The sequence below is a fragment of the Medicago sativa genome, chromosome 3, assembly GCF_051527215.1.
Source record: "Medicago sativa cultivar Bolivia chromosome 3, Bolivia_mono, whole genome shotgun sequence".
Lineage (NCBI taxonomy): Eukaryota > Viridiplantae > Streptophyta > Magnoliopsida > Fabales > Fabaceae > Medicago > Medicago sativa.
Window position 1 is genome coordinate 95,378,053 of NC_140751.1, and position 19,832 is coordinate 95,397,884.

At 32.4% G+C, this 19,832-nt stretch overlaps 3 protein-coding genes across 3 annotated transcripts; 1 reads left to right on the forward strand and 2 right to left on the reverse strand.

The window, feature by feature from the left end:
* The first annotated feature begins 2,786 nt into the window (after nucleotides 1–2,786).
* Nucleotides 2,787–5,799, forward strand: LOC146942317 (uncharacterized). The gene is made up of 2 exons (XM_085756286.1): nucleotides 2,787–3,066; nucleotides 4,976–5,799. The coding sequence occupies exons 1-2, from the start codon at nucleotides 2,853–2,855 to the stop codon at nucleotides 5,578–5,580; spliced, it is 819 nt and encodes a 272-aa protein (XP_085612412.1). The 5' UTR covers nucleotides 2,787–2,852; the 3' UTR covers nucleotides 5,581–5,799.
* Nucleotides 5,800–12,733: 6,934 nt separating this feature from the next.
* Nucleotides 12,734–13,276, reverse strand: LOC146942318 (uncharacterized). The gene has a single exon (XM_085756287.1). It carries the CDS (start codon nucleotides 13,127–13,129, stop codon nucleotides 12,794–12,796), a length of 336 nt encoding a protein of 111 aa, XP_085612413.1. The 5' UTR covers nucleotides 13,130–13,276; the 3' UTR covers nucleotides 12,734–12,793.
* A 327-nt stretch (nucleotides 13,277–13,603) lies between these two features.
* Nucleotides 13,604–15,863, reverse strand: YLMG2 (YGGT family protein). The gene is made up of 3 exons (XM_085756285.1): nucleotides 15,563–15,863; nucleotides 15,277–15,482; nucleotides 13,604–14,049 (listed from the first exon to the last, which is right to left on the reverse strand). The coding sequence occupies exons 1-3, from the start codon at nucleotides 15,818–15,820 to the stop codon at nucleotides 13,782–13,784; spliced, it is 732 nt and encodes a 243-aa protein (XP_085612411.1). The 5' UTR covers nucleotides 15,821–15,863; the 3' UTR covers nucleotides 13,604–13,781.
* Nucleotides 15,864–19,832: the final 3,969 nt, after the last annotated feature.

A 19,832-nucleotide genomic window follows, 5' to 3' on the forward strand; every position in this document is an offset into this window, starting at 1 on the left:
AAGATTGAAAGGCCATAAGAAAATAAAACCATGAATTTAAAGCTTGAAAATTCATATGCAAATGGACCAAAAGGACAAAATTGAAATGAAAAAAAGATAAAGGACCAAACTGTTACATAAAATTAACTTAAGGGACTAAACATGTAATTTTGCCTTCATTTTATTACAATACTTGTAATTGGGTGCATTATAGTTGCTCGAGCAGTTGGTAATCTATGATTGTAATTCATAACTTTTTATCATTGTTACTAGGTTCATCTGTTGGAATATTTTATTATTTATTATATTCCAATATCATTATGTGGGCAAATATCGTAAAAATAATTATATTAGCTATTTATCAATTCCGAGTCTTAGTTGATTATTGATCAAATTAAGTAATAAGACTATTAGATTTCTAATTGGATAATTAATTAAATATTTAATTAGTTGATATGGACTCAATGAGTGGATGTCCGGATGGCCCATTAACGGAATAATGGGAAACCCTAATGACCATCCAATATAAAAGAGGTTATGGTCCCCAACACACCGAACAAGGCAATACTTTCTCTTCTCTCATCTGGAAAAAACTTGAGGCATAAAGGTACCGGTTGAGGAAGAACCAAATCTGCCGCTGCTAACCCTATTTGTTATGTTTCAGATCATCACCTCCTCTATCTGTTTATTGTTGTTGTTGAGGGAGCTGTTATCAAAGCTTCATCGGGTATTCATAATAACTTAATTCTTAATATCCTTAATAAATCAAACATGTCGTAGATCCGATCATAATCATGTTCAAGTTTGTTTGCTTCCGCTATTGATTCATAATTGTTGAACATGAACATGTTTTAAGAAATCTGTTTTTACTAAGACCTAAATTTCCAACATCATCTATCAGCATCACTAACTATGTTTATCTCTATTGAGGTTAATAGCTTTTTATAGGATCAGTAATACATTCATTTTTGTCCTTTTGGAAAAGTATTCATAACATAGTTCTTTCATTATTTTGAAGGTTTCATTTGTTTTTATTGTCACAGAATCTTAAAAACAAAGTATTTTGATTTCTCTTGTGTGTTAGGAGTTTCCTATTTCTTTAGTCACCTTTTAAGCTATGAAACACATGCATTGACACGATACTGCAAGGACACATAGACACCGGTAGTAATTTGAGAAAATAGAAGTGATTGATTACAACCACATGTGTCGGTGTTGGACCCAACATGTGTTATGCACTCGTTGTGCATAGCATGACGACAAGGACAAGGACTAGGACAAAACTCCAGCACCAGCAAATGCTGCAAACGATTCCTCGATTTGGGAGTTTTATTACTACTCAACTTACAATGACAGGTTTGTATGATTGATTTTAGACTTTCAAAAAGGATACAAGGATCCTATCAGTTACAGCCATATCCCTTACAGTTCTAATAAGAATTTCTATTTGGCTTTATTGGACAAAATATATAGTTTTTTTATTGTTGATATCGATAAAAAATTTGAATAGAATCAACAACGTGAAAATTCCATAGTTTAGTTAAACTTTGAATTTAATTATTCACTTATTATTTGGAGGTAGCTATGATAAGGTATGATGGTGGTACGGAGGACCAATGCTGCTCCTCACACCACCACAGACCCCTGCTAGAGGAGGGGGAGGAGGAGGGTTGGGTTTTGGGGGAAAGAAGAGGCAGTGCATGAGTTTCATATAGACAAAGAAGAGAGAATAAATATTTTTAGAGAGAGCATATTTCTTTTTTACTTTAATCAAACTACTTTTTATAAGGTTTTTTTAAAAGAAATTTTTTTTAAGGGTTTTTTTTTGAAAGATTTAAAGGGTTGATGTTACTTATCAAACTACTTAATCTATTTGTTTCTTTTTTTAAAAACTTATTCTATAATTTTTTTTTATAAATAAAATTTAATCTTTATGTTACGTTGCAAAAATATCTCAACAAACTAGCAATATCTATTTTAATCTTATCCACCTTATATATTTTAGGGGATCTTATATATATTTCTTCTTCGAAAAAATATATACCTTTTTCTATTAATTTTAATCTTATTTTAACATAATTTTTTCAATAAACTTTAATTCTAATTTTTTATATTTAAGATCGAAAAAGAAAAAAAAATGATTTAATTTTTTTAATTCAAAATTTATCCATCTATTTAGTTTTTTAATTATTTTCAAATCTAAATTTAATACAACTTTATTTAAAAATTTTCTTCTCAATCTTTTCTTTAATAAAATTAATTTAAATAGTAAATAAAAAAATAGCGTGTCTATAGACACATGCACGCACACATATAGTGATAATTTTGCACACAAATCTACTTGTACTTACACAAGGCTTTCTCCTATTCAAATCATAGTATGATAACAATTTTATATGTCAAATTAAAGATAACTAATAACCAACTATCTATTAATCCTCTCATCTAACTCTTAAATGGAGTTGTAAGTAATTCACAATTTAACAATAGTAAAAGATGGTAATTTGTTGATTCCCTAACTCATGATATTGATTTATTTTCCATTTTAAATAAGACAGAAAATGAAGTACTAATTTGATTATGAATATTACCAAGAGAAATGATATTTTTGACAACCACTTTTTGATAACTTTTGGACAACTTTCTCTCTCATACTCACATGATGTTGTTATCATCTCTCTTCATTTTTCTCTCTCCACTGTTTTTGACCAATGAGAAGTGAGAAAAACAAGGTTGTCAACAAAGTTGTCATCAAATGGTTGTCAAAATATCATTTCTATTACTAAGTTTTCCAATTGAAACGTACTACCTTCCTTAAATTAATCTCATAATACTTCCAGAATCTTTAAGAAGGTACTTCAACCACCACTCACATGCTACCAAAGAAAGAAAGAAAAAAACACAAGTTTGTTAGACCCCACTCACTCACACGTTTGGTGGATTTTCCTCACTACATTGAAGCAGACACAGATCTGTCTTCAATTGCTGTGTGTTCTGAAACAGTAACAATGCCTAAAACTTTCACACTGTGCTGTCTTTTCTTCATCCTTTCCTTCCTTCTTGGTGCTTCTACCGGTGCTACTCAAAGTAAGTCTAAAACAAGTCTTTTTTTTTATTTTATATCTCAGATTTGGAATCTTAATGTCACTGCTTATGTAGCATGAGTTTGATCTGGTATATAATAACTTGAAAAAAATGTGATTTTTATATCTTTAGTGTTCATCTTTGTGATTTGTTCCAATGTAGCATTTCACAGTAATTCTGCTAGCTGTAGTTTTGGTCACTTGGTGGAAAATGGTTTCATTTTTCAGTATTCTTGAATCTTGCAAGTTGTATTAAAATGGATGATATAGAGAACTGTCCGTATCTGATTTGGAACTTTCACTATAATGGTGGAGAAAGAAAGTGAAGGAAAAAGAGAACAAATTAAGGATATCCCGTGATTCTTGATTTGGACAATCATCCATTTCTTCGTCTTTATAACTCATTAAAGTTTATGGTCTTTGTTTTAGTGTGGAGTTTCATTGGTTGATTTAGTTATTGCATACAAGTGCTATTAGAAGTTTGTTATAAATTAGTTTCAACTGCATCCACTTATGTTAGTTAGTCACAAATTGGCTGTACTAGGAGGACAGGGCGGAGGGTTGGGTAGTTCAACTGGTTTGAGTTAAGGGATAAAGAGTTGGAGGTCCTGAGTTCAAACTCGGACGAATGAGTAAATATTAATCTAACAACTATTTACTAACATTTGGCATTAAAAAAAATTGGTTGTAGGAAGCATAATGAAAATAACGTTACACTTTTATAACTGTATACGCTTCCGGCACTTTTTCAAACTAGCAGGCCTTGATTTCATTTTATATTGTCTCTGCTCGGATCCAAAAATGAACTATGTCCACGTGTTCCATGTATAATAGCAACGACCCGTTTGATGCTTATTGTTTAAGAGCTAATTATGTGGTCTCCCCTGGATTAATTTTGTTGAAAGACAACTTTTGCTGTCTCCTATCTATGTTTCTAGCTCTAGGAAAAAAATTGAACTGTTATGTGGTTAGGAAATAAGAAGTTGTGAAGCAGTTGATAAACCAACCATGTACCTTTGAAGATGAGACTTCTGTTGTAATTAAGTAACAAAAGAATTGACCACCATGCAAAGTTATGACTTTTGTAGTGAAATTAGGACTAAACTTATGGAAGCCTTAAATGGTGACCTCTTTGTACTTGACACAGATAGAGAGTACTAGGATTTAGGAATTTGAGATTTGGTGTTCGTTAAGAGTGGAGAAAATGTTGTGGACAAATGAATATCTAGCTTTCATTATGGCTTCTGCATCAGAGATGAATTGGCTGTTTTAGCCAGAGACAGAGTTTAGTGTATACAAAGGGATAAGAAATAAAGATAAATAAAACCGTTGCTGGTTGCTGCTCTTTTTTTTTAAAGAACCTCCTGATATTGCTTCTATCATTGTAACAACTAGTATTACCAACATTTGTTATAGTTTGTCTAGGATGTGTTACATGTGTGCTTCCCAGATGGTGGATTCTTCTGCCGAGAATCTGTTGAGAAACTCATATTTTATTAATTAAAATTGAATAGTTCTTTTGTTCTTTGAATTTCTCTTATATAGTAAGTGTTTGCTATTCTGCACTTAACTTGTCTCACTAGCTGTTTTTGTAGTGACTGTATTTCAAACACAGTTTGCAAAAACTCAGTTTATGTGTCTTGCCTTTCCTTTTATCCTTTGATTAAGGTTACATATTTTTACATTTTCATTGATTATATATATGGCTACTTTCCTCACAATAAACAGCCTACTTTTGGCTCACTGAAAAAGTGAAAATTCTCAAATATCAACTTATCTATCATTCTGAATCCCTACCTCATAGTTATATTTATTTTCTTACTATATGATTAAATTTATTTTATTGCATTCACTGTTACCCACTTTGGTGTTCTCTAAATTAACATGTGTGTGACATTATGAAAACTTTGCAGTCAAAGTTACTGATAACCCTGCAGACAAGTTAGTAGCTGCTATCAACGAAAACAGAACTGCTCACAAGGATTCATCTTTATTTGACAATCCCGGGCTCGCATGTCTCGCCCTACAGTACATTAAGGCATACCAGGGTGATTGTGGTGCTGTGGGTGGATCTGATGCCAAGAAGCCCCCTGAATCTCAATTTGCTGAAGCTTTTGCCCCAAACTGTGGTGTTAAGGCATCAACTCTTGCTCGTATAACTGGTCGTTTCTTGGGGTGCCAGACTAAGTATGTCCATGCACCTGAGGCGTTTTCTGAAATCCTGATAAGAAACGAGAAGAGCTTAGACATACTCTACAGTAAGAATCACACTCAAGTTGGTGCTGCTGTAACCGGTACTGATGGAGGGTCTCCTTATTTCTGGTGTGTGTTGTTTAGTAATGGCAAACCTAACAGCACATTTACTTTTGAGGGTGGTGTGGCTAAAGAAACAAAACCAGGTTGCTATAGTGGAGCTAATGATGTGTGCAGTGGTGCTCATGTTTGGTCACCAGTCAGTGTGATGTGGCTATTTGTTGCTTCAGTTTCAATTGCAATGGGGTTTGCTTTTCCATTGTGATCATGAATTTTTACTTGATTTAGTGGCCTTCATTTTGTCACTACAGAGGATTGGTCTCAGCTATTCTTTTCTTCTTCTTTACCTTTGTTTTGATTTTGTTATTTGTTGAGAGGTTCATGCTAATTGTCTTCTTATTTTTAATGCCTGCATATGAAACATGTGATATTGGCTCTTGTAATTTTCTCATCTAGGAATACAAGTTTTGCTTTGATTGTTATACGATTGGAATTCAAGATGCATTTGGACATTATGGAATGTACCCTAGCCCTGAAAAAGGGGTGAAATTGTTGCATAAGCTTTTTGGAGAAATATTTGTATTAAATATTATAATTACATTTTCAAATAATATCCCAAATGCTACCAGACATAAAAAAGAATTGAGTTAAAAAATTATATATGTACCTTATAAAAAATAATCATATGGATTGTACAAACACAAACAAACTTAAAACACCTTGTCTCCACCTAAATACTTCTAGTTTGGATTTATGAACTATCTCTTTTACATATAACTAGACCGTCGAGCACGGGTCCTACCGACTAAAATATGTACGAATAAGTTATATCATAATAAAAAAAGAAATATGAAATATTCACATGATAAAAATGTATTACATTAATCATATCATCTTGACATTAATATAGTTTGAAAACCGTACATTTTACATTAGTTATCATACATTACGAAATACTATAAAAACGACATTTAAAGTGACATTAGTATTTTCACATTCATCACCGGTTATCATCAACCCAATTTGCAAGATAGAAGCTGACATGGTGAGCAAGAATGGAAGACCAAATATCTTTGTGTTACTTAGACATTAAAAAACTATCACGGAAATAAAAAGATAAATTAAATTCATCTTAGCAATAAAAAAAAAGGTATTGTTTTTTTTTTAAACCTTATCTTTGCAATTTATACAACTCTTATATCTTGTTTTGAATTCTTCTCCACTTCATTTACTTAGACATCTTTGAGTATATCAGACACAACCCCTAGCTTATTAGCATCCTCAACAACACTCGAAAAATATCTTCATGATCACCCAAAAATGTATTCATGAAAGAAAGAAAAAAAAAATTAGTCAACAGAACCATGATAAGAATCTCTATGCTCTAATTCTCCATAAATAAAGCATAATGGGAATCTCAAAAAAAATCTACACTGCCTTATACATTTCAAAGCAATGCGTGAGTGAATGATGAGTGGAATTGTCTTAAGCTATTAAAAGTTCTTTCCAAAAACTCATCCTAATTTGTAAAGGCTAATTGCACACCTATTGATTCAGTTTACTACTATATATTCAAATAAAAATCCAACCATCATACAGAAAGAGAAAAAAATTAAAATAAAAAAACCAACCATGATATAGAAAGAGAAAAATCTTGTCAAAAAAAAAAAAACAAAGAAAGAGAAAAATATCGAGAACTATGATTATGCCTTTTTTTTGAAAAAAATACTATGAACCTTAATGTTAGTAACAATTCTTTCAAATTTTGATTGATACCTATATATAGGGCTTAAGTTATTTTACTGTCTATGTTATCTATTTGCAACCTTTCAAAAAATTGTTTGCACGATTTTGAATTTTCAAGTGGTTGATTGCTTTGGTACAATTAGTGTACATTGTTTAGTGTGAAAATAAATCGCATAAAATTTTCCATATCACTCTAAACTATGTTAATATAATCTATGTATATGAATCTTTAAAAAAAATGCTTGAAAGGAAATTTTTAAGAGATACCAATTCTATACTATATATACTTGAGGATCGATCTTGGGTAATTTTTTTGCTGTAATATATGTCAACAATATAAATGGTTAAAATAGTAGCGTTGTTTCCTAAAATAAAAAAAAATAGTAGTGTTGTTTGTTTCAATCTAGTATTGCAAGCATAGCCCTTCTGAAAATGCAGTTATCACATATATTTCTTATTGCATTTATGGCTGATTTGATTATCAGGCAAACAACAATTACAGTATTAACATGACAGCAAATAGGGTAATAATAGGAAGTCAACCATAGGATCAAGCGTGCAAAGTAAAAATTTAACTTAGTTTAAATTTTGTATTTGCCAAACCGGTTTTTTGAGATTCACACTTCATTTTTATTCATTTACATGTATGGTTAAAGAGAATTGATAGGGCTTAATTCTAAGTAATTAGGTTGTATGCCACGCTTAATTTTTTATGTTGACTAATTACCATTTCTTTTTTGGCAAGTTACACATTGATTTGTATTTAATACCAATATAAATGCACCTATCTGTTGTTATTTAGTAACTATAGGGGAGCCAATTCATTTATGGCTGATTCGAGTATCAAGCATAAGATTAGGGGGGTGCAAAATAGCATTATCTGCTAGCTTACTCATTATGCATGTGTGCCAGCATAATGGAAGTACCAAATGCTCAAATATAAACCAAGAGACAACTCTTAACACGCAGGTATCAAGATATTGATCCATATCAACCTAAAAATCTGAATGTGTGGTCTAGAGTGCATACATATGTTGCTTGTGTTATATTTTAAATTAAATTGAAGGACCAATAAATACAGTTACGACCATAAACCGTAAATAAGATATCATCTAACAAATACACAATACATAAAATAGGTGAAGAAACTACAATAGTTTTGTAGTAGCAGTAAAAGAAACAAAAGGAAATAAGACGGAGAACAAAAGAAGCCAGCCAAACGAAAACAAACCAAACCCAACAATCCTAAAGGGCCAACCACACCCACCTAAACTGAAAAAACAGAATGTGTGCTATTCCAAAGCACTTGCAGACCAAAGCAAAGAGCAGAATGAAACCCACTATGATGCACACGAATAGTATAAATGCGTCTATGTTGCCACTGCAGCAGTCCATAGGCCAAACACCCGAGAAAACACAGCAGATTTTTTATTTTTTTTTAAAAAAACAGCTCCGAATTATGTAGAAAATTACCTCGTCATGCAGTTGAAATGTCCAATCATAACGTATTTGAAGCAAATCTTCCAAGAAAACATCATTACACTAACATTCTCTACAACATACTCAGTAGAAAGAACATTATTATGAAATCTCCAATTTGAAAAATCCAAAAATCAGAAATTGAAAAAGAAACAATTTCAAGGCCTATTCAAACTTGAATGGTTATGTGTAGACAATATCTATGAACGAAATTTGACCTTTTCTTTAACCTATGAAAAGTTCCAAGAAACACTATAGCAACACTAAACTGAAAATGGTGTTATAAAAAAACTGAGATAAGCAACACTAAAATTGCTCATTGACAAAAAAACAAAACAAACCAAACCTTAATTTGTTACAGAAATCTAAAAACAACAATTCAAGAATGCATATCATTGTGAAATTGAAAGTGTGAACAAAATTCAGAAATCAAAAGCTCATGACATAACGTCGTAAATGTGAACATATAACATTCTTTCAAAAATCTTTTCTTAATGGACAACAAAAATCAATAGCAGCAAAATAATCACTGAGATTTTACAGATAATTTTATAAACCCTAAAAACACAATGATATATTTTTATCATTCCTTATAAACATTAGAACTCAAAGGGAATTTCAAAAACAGATGAAAATCTAAAAGAAGGTGTTAAAGAAACAATTAGGTTAGCTGATATAGAATGTAACAAAAAAAAATTGAAAATCCATAAACACTACGCGAAATAGGAAAAGCATCATAGAATTTCAATTAAGAAAAAAAACGCGAAAATGGAAAAGCATCATAGAATTTCAATTAGGAAAAAAAATTGTGAAATATAAAAAATATCAAAACTCTAGATGTCAAACTATTAGAATCGGAAGGTCCGCATATGAAGGTTCCAGAATATAACCATCTCTTGTCATCTGAATACATACCAAAATTGAACAAATTAATGGAAAAAATTGAAGAAAATTTAAAAGAAACAGCAGAAAAATAAGACAATTCTTCTTTCAATTTGATAACCTAAATCAGAAATAAGGAAATATATATTTGAGATGAAGAAACCAATTAATGATATTATAAGTTACATGTAGAAGAACCAAAGTGGAAGAGGTTGTGAAGGGAAAGTGAGTGGGAGGCTGGGTTGGAGACATAGGCAACATCTATAACTTTAATGATCGTGATATATTAATTTTAGCGATCAAGAGCAGTTTGAGATGCAGATTGTCCATGGAATTGAGAAGAAAGGTAAAAATGATGAATTGAATTTGAATCAACAGATGAAAGGGTGTAGACTAAAGAGATTTAAGTGAGGAAATGAAAGAGAAGGTACTCACTAAATTTGTTTCTTTGGAAAATGAAGAAAAATTTGAGCATGTGAGACAAAGTCATAAAGTCTGCAGAATTTGTCTACCAGAAATAGGCGTGAGTTAGTTTGATTGTGGGGTCCCATGTGGAGTTAATTGAGGAGTTTGGAGAAATTAGTGGAGTAGTGATAGGGTTGAGTAGTTAAACCGCATTAATTATGGCAATTTGGGAAATGACAATTCAAATTTTTGCAAGAGATTAGCTTCTTGTGTAAGCTTGTATTTAATACCAATATAAATGCACCTATCTGTTGTTATTTAGTAACTATAGGGGAGCCAATTCATTTATGGCTGATTCGAGTATCAAGCATAAGATTAGGGGGGTGCAAAATAGCATTATCTGCTAGCTTACTCATTATGCATGTGTGCCAGCATAATGGAAGTACCAAATGCTCAAATATAAACCAAGAGACAACTCTTAACACGCAGGTATCAAGATATTGATCCATATCAACCTAAAAATCTGAATGTGTGGTCTAGAGTGCATACATATGTTGCTTGTGTTATATTTTAAATTAAATTGAAGGACCAATAAATACAGTTACGACCATAAACCGTAAATAAGATATCATCTAACAAATACACAATACATAAAATAGGTGAAGAAACTACAATAGTTTTGTAGTAGCAGTAAAAGAAACAAAAGGAAATAAGACGGAGAACAAAAGAAGCCAGCCAAACGAAAACAAACCAAACCCAACAATCCTAAAGGGCCAACCACACCCACCTAAACTGAAAAAACAGAATGTGTGCTATTCCAAAGCACTTGCAGACCAAAGCAAAGAGCAGAATGAAACCCACTATGATGCACACGAATAGTATAAATGCGTCTATGTTGCCACTGCAGCAGTCCATAGGCCAAACACCCGAGAAAACACAGCAGATTTTTTATTTTTTTTTAAAAAAACAGCTCCGAATTATGTAGAAAATTACCTCGTCATGCAGTTGAAATGTCCAATCATAACGTATTTGAAGCAAATCTTCCAAGAAAACATCATTACACTAACATTCTCTACAACATACTCAGTAGAAAGAACATTATTATGAAATCTCCAATTTGAAAAATCCAAAAATCAGAAATTGAAAAAGAAACAATTTCAAGGCCTATTCAAACTTGAATGGTTATGTGTAGACAATATCTATGAACGAAATTTGACCTTTTCTTTAACCTATGAAAAGTTCCAAGAAACACTATAGCAACACTAAACTGAAAATGGTGTTATAAAAAAACTGAGATAAGCAACACTAAAATTGCTCATTGACAAAAAAACAAAACAAACCAAACCTTAATTTGTTACAGAAATCTAAAAACAACAATTCAAGAATGCATATCATTGTGAAATTGAAAGTGTGAACAAAATTCAGAAATCAAAAGCTCATGACATAACGTCGTAAATGTGAACATATAACATTCTTTCAAAAATCTTTTCTTAATGGACAACAAAAATCAATAGCAGCAAAATAATCACTGAGATTTTACAGATAATTTTATAAACCCTAAAAACACAATGATATATTTTTATCATTCCTTATAAACATTAGAACTCAAAGGGAATTTCAAAAACAGATGAAAATCTAAAAGAAGGTGTTAAAGAAACAATTAGGTTAGCTGATATAGAATGTAACAAAAAAAAATTGAAAATCCATAAACACTACGCGAAATAGGAAAAGCATCATAGAATTTCAATTAAGAAAAAAAACGCGAAAATGGAAAAGCATCATAGAATTTCAATTAGGAAAAAAAATTGTGAAATATAAAAAATATCAAAACTCTAGATGTCAAACTATTAGAATCGGAAGGTCCGCATATGAAGGTTCCAGAATATAACCATCTCTTGTCATCTGAATACATACCAAAATTGAACAAATTAATGGAAAAAATTGAAGAAAATTTAAAAGAAACAGCAGAAAAATAAGACAATTCTTCTTTCAATTTGATAACCTAAATCAGAAATAAGGAAATATATATTTGAGATGAAGAAACCAATTAATGATATTATAAGTTACATGTAGAAGAACCAAAGTGGAAGAGGTTGTGAAGGGAAAGTGAGTGGGAGGCTGGGTTGGAGACATAGGCAACATCTATAACTTTAATGATCGTGATATATTAATTTTAGCGATCAAGAGCAGTTTGAGATGCAGATTGTCCATGGAATTGAGAAGAAAGGTAAAAATGATGAATTGAATTTGAATCAACAGATGAAAGGGTGTAGACTAAAGAGATTTAAGTGAGGAAATGAAAGAGAAGGTACTCACTAAATTTGTTTCTTTGGAAAATGAAGAAAAATTTGAGCATGTGAGACAAAGTCATAAAGTCTGCAGAATTTGTCTACCAGAAATAGGCGTGAGTTAGTTTGATTGTGGGGTCCCATGTGGAGTTAATTGAGGAGTTTGGAGAAATTAGTGGAGTAGTGATAGGGTTGAGTAGTTAAACCGCATTAATTATGGCAATTTGGGAAATGACAATTCAAATTTTTGCAAGAGATTAGCTTCTTGTGTAAGCTTGGATAGATAGCTAAGGAGGGAAAACTCATAAGCAATTAGGGTTTAACATTTGCATGACCTAATTAGCTTTTAGAATAAGTATGATTAACATTTAGTTTATTCCTAATCAATGTGAAATTAATCACTCATATTTGAGTTTCAACAATTGTATATATACATTGAATTCAAAGAAATTTATAGAAGTGTTGAGAGAACGACTAGGAATAATTTATTTGGCTCCTGACTTTAGCATATTAACTTAATTAAGTACTTTAGCCCAATTCTATCAAAATTTGGTTATATTTTCTTCTTTAGACATTGAGATCATAAGATGACTGTCGAGTTCATAACAAAATATGATACAAAAGAAATTTTTCCGCACGTTCGAATATCTCACATCAGAGTTTGAGCAACATGGGACATTACAAAGATGATTTCCACTTCAAAATAAGAAAAAGAACAGTAATAATCACAAAAATACCGCCTGAAGAACCACAAACTCTATGAATCCAGTAACGATCAAACACGGCCAAGCTCTGGTCCAAGAAAGCTGATAAAACTATGCATAAAATCAATAAAAAGAGCGGCAAAGGTAACCAAACAGCAACATTTGTGGGTTCTTCATCATCTTCCAACTCACACTCTGGCTTTCGCTCCATGTAAAGAGTAGAAGCCACAGCAAGAACCACCAAACCGATGGTAGCTAGTCTCTCATATAGTGAAAATCCGTTTCCTTTTCCGCAAGCTCCAAGTTCCATGATTTATGAGTGACCTTGGTTCTCTCCTTGTGGGATAGCTAATGTTATTGTGCAGAAATGAATATGGTGGAACTGTCAGGGAAAAGGCACCCCCCCAATGTCAATATGATAATTGGAATCCTACTTTTTCAAAGCCAGTAAGTAGCAAGGACTAGAAATCACATGCTGGAAGGCTACTTCGGTTGTTATTATACTTGTTCGTTGCAGGGATAGGATTATGAATCTGATTCTCTACTAACAAATCACAATATTCGCTGCTTGACTTATGTTTCATTTGGAATCTGATGCTGTCTCTGTTATGCATATGAATTACTATAACGAATTACAGTCCTCGCAAATGTCCAAAATACAATTCAACTTCACAAATTTGAATAAAATCATATTGGGATGAAATACTTTTTGGGGCAAACACAAATAAAAGGAAGGCGCAGAAAATATTCTCTTTTGCGTATCAGAAGTTAAATAGTACGAGAATTCAAGGGGAAAAAAGTATCGATATGATTCTAATAAACTCGGAGCTTTTGAAAAAATATCATATGAATCACAGGCTCGAAAATTGAGTTGCCTAGGACTATGATAACTGTGAAGTTACAACAGAAACCTATTTAAATGAACATACATGCAGAGGTACAAACTAAACTATTATGATGTTCTAATTTGCAGAAGTGGAGGTCTTTGACCCGATCCCTTGAAGCCGCCTCATCCATTTGTTCTGTGAAGAAGTAACGTCGGTAGGTTGTTGTAATCTTGCTTCAAGACCTTGCTTAGATTGTTCTGTGACTGGAAGCTCAGCAGGGAGTGCAGCAGCAGTGCTAGTGAAGGCATTCAGAACAAGGAATGCAAGGATGGGAGAGAGATCCAGTCCACCGAGAGGGGGGATAAGCCCACGGAATACATTCAAATACGGGTCACATACGGTGCTGAATCAAACAATAATCACTTAATTAAACACTCAAATTCTTTAACCAATTAAATCTGTGTATGTTGTGTGTCATTAAATAATTAGCTACATTGGTTCTAAGCAGTGTATAATGTCCGAGAAGTGAAGAAACGTGAAGTTACATCATACGCATCATACATCAAATATTTTGGTAATTTAACGTAGATAGTTAGATTCTATTGGCCACCAATTGCATCCAGCTACTCAAATATTTTCTACGTAAATGGATTCCCTAGATCAGATAGTGGCCTGCAAGAAAATTTCAATCATCTGATTGTGATTGCTGTTCTACAATGTTCTAAATTCTTTGCTGAGCTTCAAATCTAGACCATTTGATTTCAATCAAATGGCTCCAATGCATTGACGATAGGATTCCCTAACCGTAGAGAATCTAGGTCCCTCTCTAATAGCATCCAACCTACAATCCAACACCTCCCATTGCAATTCCCTGGCCTTAAGTATGGAACTTACATGTATATATCACTCATTTTGACCCTTTTCAACACAACCACCTCAAAAGCATCCCATTTTTCTAAGAGAAATGCTACTTGTAGGGAAAAGTTCTATCATAAAAACATTCACGATGCTTACTCACTAATACCTTCACCTTGTAATTCTTGTGTAACCACCCATGTATTCCACTAAAGTGGAAGATCCAGTGACCAAAAACAATTCGTGAAACACTCATGATGATTTATTTATTTTTTTTTGCGAGAAATAGCACAACTCTTTTCTAATTGAGTATGGATTCCACTAAGAGTAAACCACCAAATTGGTCCCTATCTTTGTAAGCCTCTCTCAAATCAGTCTCTGCCTTTGTTAAGATTTCAAACTAGTCTTTGTCTTGTCAAAAGTTTCACAATTGGGTCCCTTATCATGTGACAAAAACATTAAGACAGGGACCGAATCGAGAAACTTTTGCCAAAAACAGAGACTAGTTTGAATTATTAACAAAGTCACGGATTAATTTGGGAGTAGCTTACAAAGATAGGTACCAATTTGGTGGTTTACTCATTCCACTAATAACCCCACGTCCTTGCATTTCAACAAAAAAAAAAAATACGAGTTAGATGCACTGTTATCCACTCATGGAAGATAAAATTTTATAATTTTAAATGCCTCCAACCATTCTATAATTTTCTATCAATATCTGGTAATTGCCACATTGTGAATAACATGTTAGCTATTACGTAGAAATGTGACTGACCTGAGAGGAGCAACGATGGCAGGAGGAGCGTTAGGAAACCAGGTAAGAACAAGCCTGGCAACGAGCAAGGTGTTGTAAAGACTCAAGAAATTATTAAGTCCATTAGCCACCACTAAGCCAGCCACGGAATCACCAGGTAAAACAGCGGCAAAATTGTGATGATTACTCACCCACCTACTACTGTTCCTGTAGTTACTGCACCGAATCTGGTAGACGAAGCATACAAATCATGAATAAAAGCGAAAATTACTACGAATTAATTACTGCTGCTGCAACTTTTACTAACCTGTAGGCACGTGTTATGGAATTGAGAGGAAAGAGAGAGTAGCTTGTTTAAGAAGGGGTTTTGAGAAGCTAAGGAGTGGAGAAGTTTGGAACAATTATCGACGGCGTTGGAAATGGATGGAGGGGAGAAATTGGAGATGGGGGATTTGAGAAAGGGGAATGCTAATGGGGATTGAGAATTACCCCAACAAAACGAGACGTTCTTCTTCGTTTCTGTATCAGTGGTGGACGACGAGTCGCAACCGTTCATAACGGCCATTTTCTATTCTGTAAGAATGAACTCTACGGAGCTCAGACAGGATAATGGGTCCTGCAATGAGATAGATAATCTTAACAAGATAACAGACAAACCACACCACAGCTGTATTTTTGAACGTGGCTTGTTTTAATGAACACAACTTTCACTAGTGTAATAAGAGGAATAAATAATACTCCCTCCGTCCTATTTACAAGAGACAATTTACTTTTTAGATACATTAAATAATTTATATATTTGGTTTAAGTTCTTGACTAGATACACACATTATTCAATGTATCTAAAAAGTCAACTTTCTCTTGTAAATAGGATCGGAGGGAGTATCACACTCTATTAACAGGAATAAATAAATATATGAGGAATGATAAATTGACGTAATCCACCCTATTTTAATACAGCAAAGAGTATAAATCAATTTTTTTAATCATTTTCAATTGCTTTGAAATGTGTGCCAGTCTGAAATTTCTTCATGGAGGAGCTTACGGTGTGAGAAAAGTTGTTGATATTTGATTGTCTATATAACATTACTCTAAATATATTTATCGATTAAAAAATGATAAATGACATTTCTACAATTACTATAACTTTTCGACAACTCTTTCGTACCTATGTTATATTTGTATTCCCTCACTTTATTTTTTTTCTCTCTCTATTTTTAATGACCAATAATAAGAGAACAAAAATAAAAGAAAACATTAAAACAAAAACAAATAGAATGATTAATTTAAGGACAACTCATGTTGGATATTTCAAGTAAATTAATAATCAAAACACTCATTTCCTGTAATAATGGTATCGTTGTCGAGTGAAGATAGACATCTTAACAACTATGTGTGGTGTGTATGTTAAGAGTAATGATATTTTAACATAAAAAATTTAAAAACTTACGGGATAACTTTTTTTTTTAAAGATTATGAGATAACTTATAAAACCGCACAAAAAATAACTTATGAGATTTATATAATATTTTCTCTCTCTCTCAACCATATTAACACTTGATTTTATAAGTTGGTACATAAGTTTTTCAATTTTTAATGTTGAAATAACAACGCTCCAACGTTAAAGAATTGTGTATTAGTTTAGGGACAACTAAGAAAAACTTACCAAGTTGCATTTAGTGATTGAATGGAGGAAATATCTTTTTAAAATATAAGGGATAAAATGTGAACGTCAATTTGATACTATCAAGTTGTGTTTGTCTGAAAGGTAAGTAAAATGTGATCAATAATTATTCTATCATAGATTTTTTTTTTTGAACAATCAAAAATGGAACTTATATTAACAAACCATTGACTCTCCTAAGTATAAGATGTACCAAGGAGACCCCAAGTAATTACAGATATACAATGTCAGTCAAAAATTAGTCAAGACCCAAACAAACCACGGGACTTGACCACCACAAATGATAACCAAAAACAATATTCTATCATAGATTGAATTCAGTGTCTCCTAGAATGTTTATAAGGCGAGAAGTATAATTTTTCTTTGCATATTAAATTGATGAATTGTTAATTAAAAAAACTTAATTATGCAAATTGTCCATGTAAATAAAGGTCACTCGAATTCTGGTTCGTGTAATTACTAATCATTTTAAACAAGCACTGCAATTACTAATCACTTGTAATTAGGTTCCTAATGTCATTTTATTGTTGATGTGGTGCTTATTTGCTCACGTAGCCATGGTGACTAGGCAACAACTATGTTGACTCAGTAAAAATTGCACCGATTGGACCAAAATGCCTTTAACGGTTAAAGACAAAAAGAAAAAGACCACTATACCCTTCTTCTTACTACAGAAATGGTTTGTTACTGAATATGTTGTTAGAGAATTTATTGGCGGAGAACCATACTTTTTTTTGAAGGAGGTTAACTGGGAGAAGAAGTATGTAGGAACTGGACCAAAGAATTAGCTTTGTGCAAGGAGAAGAGATTTTATGGTGTCGAGTTTGTTAAACTATGTGATGGAACAGAAGAATGAGGTGTTGATGAAGTCGAGGGTTCTTCGGCCACGTCTCTTGGCGATGGCATTGACGTCTATGGTGATGGGTTGGAGAGATGAAGATCGATGATGATATTTTTTTTATAAAAAAAAAGATTCGATGATGATGTTGTTTGTAACACCCCGTTTTCCCAACATAAAAATTTCTTAAATAAAATCAGAGTTTTTCATCATAAAACGGAATGTCACATTTCTTAAAAATCGTAAATAGAATAAATAATAATTTATCCTTCAAAAATATAACAACATAATCTTTTAAATCTCGCAGCGGAAATATTTCAACATCATAAATAGTCTTTGGCACGAAGGCCTCATCATAAAAGTCTCATAAATAGTCTAAAACATAATAATTAGTTCAAATCCAACAACTTCATTATAAATCTCTTAAAACAATACGTAAGGAATAGAAACAATGTCAAAACTCTCATCTCGTTACGTATCAGAGCACCTAAAGACACACTGTGAGGAGTCCACTCACGACCACGCCTAATCTTGATTACCTGCAAGTTACCCATACGAAGAGCAACATTTTCAAGCAGAAGGGGTGAGATTTCTCAAACAATAATATTAAGCTCATAAATCATAAATTACATTTAACAATATAAACATCTTATAATTTATCAATTATAATCAAATACATAGACATCATCATTTCATCTTAGCAATATATCATCATATAGCAGTCACAATCATCGTTGCATATCCTCATACTAAAAAGGCATCACAAAGTAATTCGTTAAAACATCACAACTTAACAACTTGACTTGACAATGCATCTAGACTTGACTATGCAACTCTTAACGTCTTAAACCATCTTGAATCATCATGAAAATGCAAATGCATGTGGTACCAATCTAGGGCATAATCCCTCGTCGCTTATGGGCATAAATATACTCCTAGGGCATAAGCCCTCGTCGCTATTGAGCAAAAGCTCCTAGGGCATGAGCCCTCGTCTCTAATTGAGCAAAAGCTCCATCGTCGTGGTTGAGCAAAAGCTCCATCGTCGTGGTTGAGCATAAGCTTCAGGGCATGAGCCCTCATCTTTAAATGAGTATGCATGGACTCAACATCTTACGTCTTAGAAACTTCATGAACATCTATGACATCTTAACATCTTGACAACATAACATCTTAACAACTTGATGACTTCATAACGACTCGACGACTTAACAAACTCTTTGACTTAGACCGACATTTACATCTTAAATAAGATCAACAACAACATATGCAACACTTATAAAGTCACATCATATCAGCATCATAACTTAACAATATCAAATGATAAACATCAACATCTTAAACATTGCATCAACATGAGCATCATAAATAACACATATAGTGCATATATAACAATGTCACATCTTTATATAACTCATCTTTAAATCACACATCTTTAACTAGCACATCTGTAAATCACACATCTTCAAATAGCACATCTTTATATAACTCATCTTTAAATCACACATCTTCAAATAATTCACATATTACACTTAATCAAATAATTTATCAATACACATCGCTAACAACAACCCACGGATGAATCAAATAATTTTCTTTTGAATCAACTTCAAAATCTGAACATAGAATTAACTCATATCTAATAAATGTTAGATGTTATCATATAGCGAAAATACTACTAACTTTTATAACATAGGAGTAGTTGCTAGAATTGATATATTTATTAAGTACCAGTGACTAAGGTCCTTAATCTACATTCGGTTTGATTATGTGTGAAAACGTGTTTGACAACTTGAAACATTAGAAATCATTAACAACATTAATTTGAGGAAAACTAGAGGTGCTAATCTACTTATATAATAGCTTTTGAAGAATTAAAAATCAATCATTCCAACATAACCTTGAACTGAAAGATGTTACAACACTAGATAAAGTTTTCAATATCATCGAATTGTTTTCTTTGAATTTTCTACCTATGGTGCTTCATGTAATTTTTCTTTGTTTATCTTAAACTTTTCTAGTTATCGGACTGCAGTTCCGCATTTGTTACATAAAGGA

Excerpts from the sequence above, each read along its gene's own strand:
- LOC146942317 (XM_085756286.1), top strand. The coding sequence starts at position 2,853 with ATGCTACCAAAGAAAGAAAGAAAAAAACACAAGTTTGTTAGACCCCAC. Across the intron at positions 3,067-4,975 it reads TTCTACCGGTGCTACTCAAA|TCAAAGTTACTGATAACCCT; the intron begins GTAAGTCTAAAA and ends AAAACTTTGCAG.
- LOC146942318 (XM_085756287.1), bottom strand. The coding sequence starts at position 13,129 with ATGGAACTTGGAGCTTGCGGAAAAGGAAACGGATTTTCACTATATGAG.
- YLMG2 (XM_085756285.1), bottom strand. The coding sequence starts at position 15,820 with ATGGCCGTTATGAACGGTTGCGACTCGTCGTCCACCACTGATACAGAA. Across the intron at positions 15,483-15,562 it reads TCCATAACACGTGCCTACAG|ATTCGGTGCAGTAACTACAG; the intron begins GTTAGTAAAAGT and ends TTCGTCTACCAG. Across the intron at positions 14,050-15,276 it reads GCCATCGTTGCTCCTCTCAG|CACCGTATGTGACCCGTATT; the intron begins GTCAGTCACATT and ends TGTTTGATTCAG.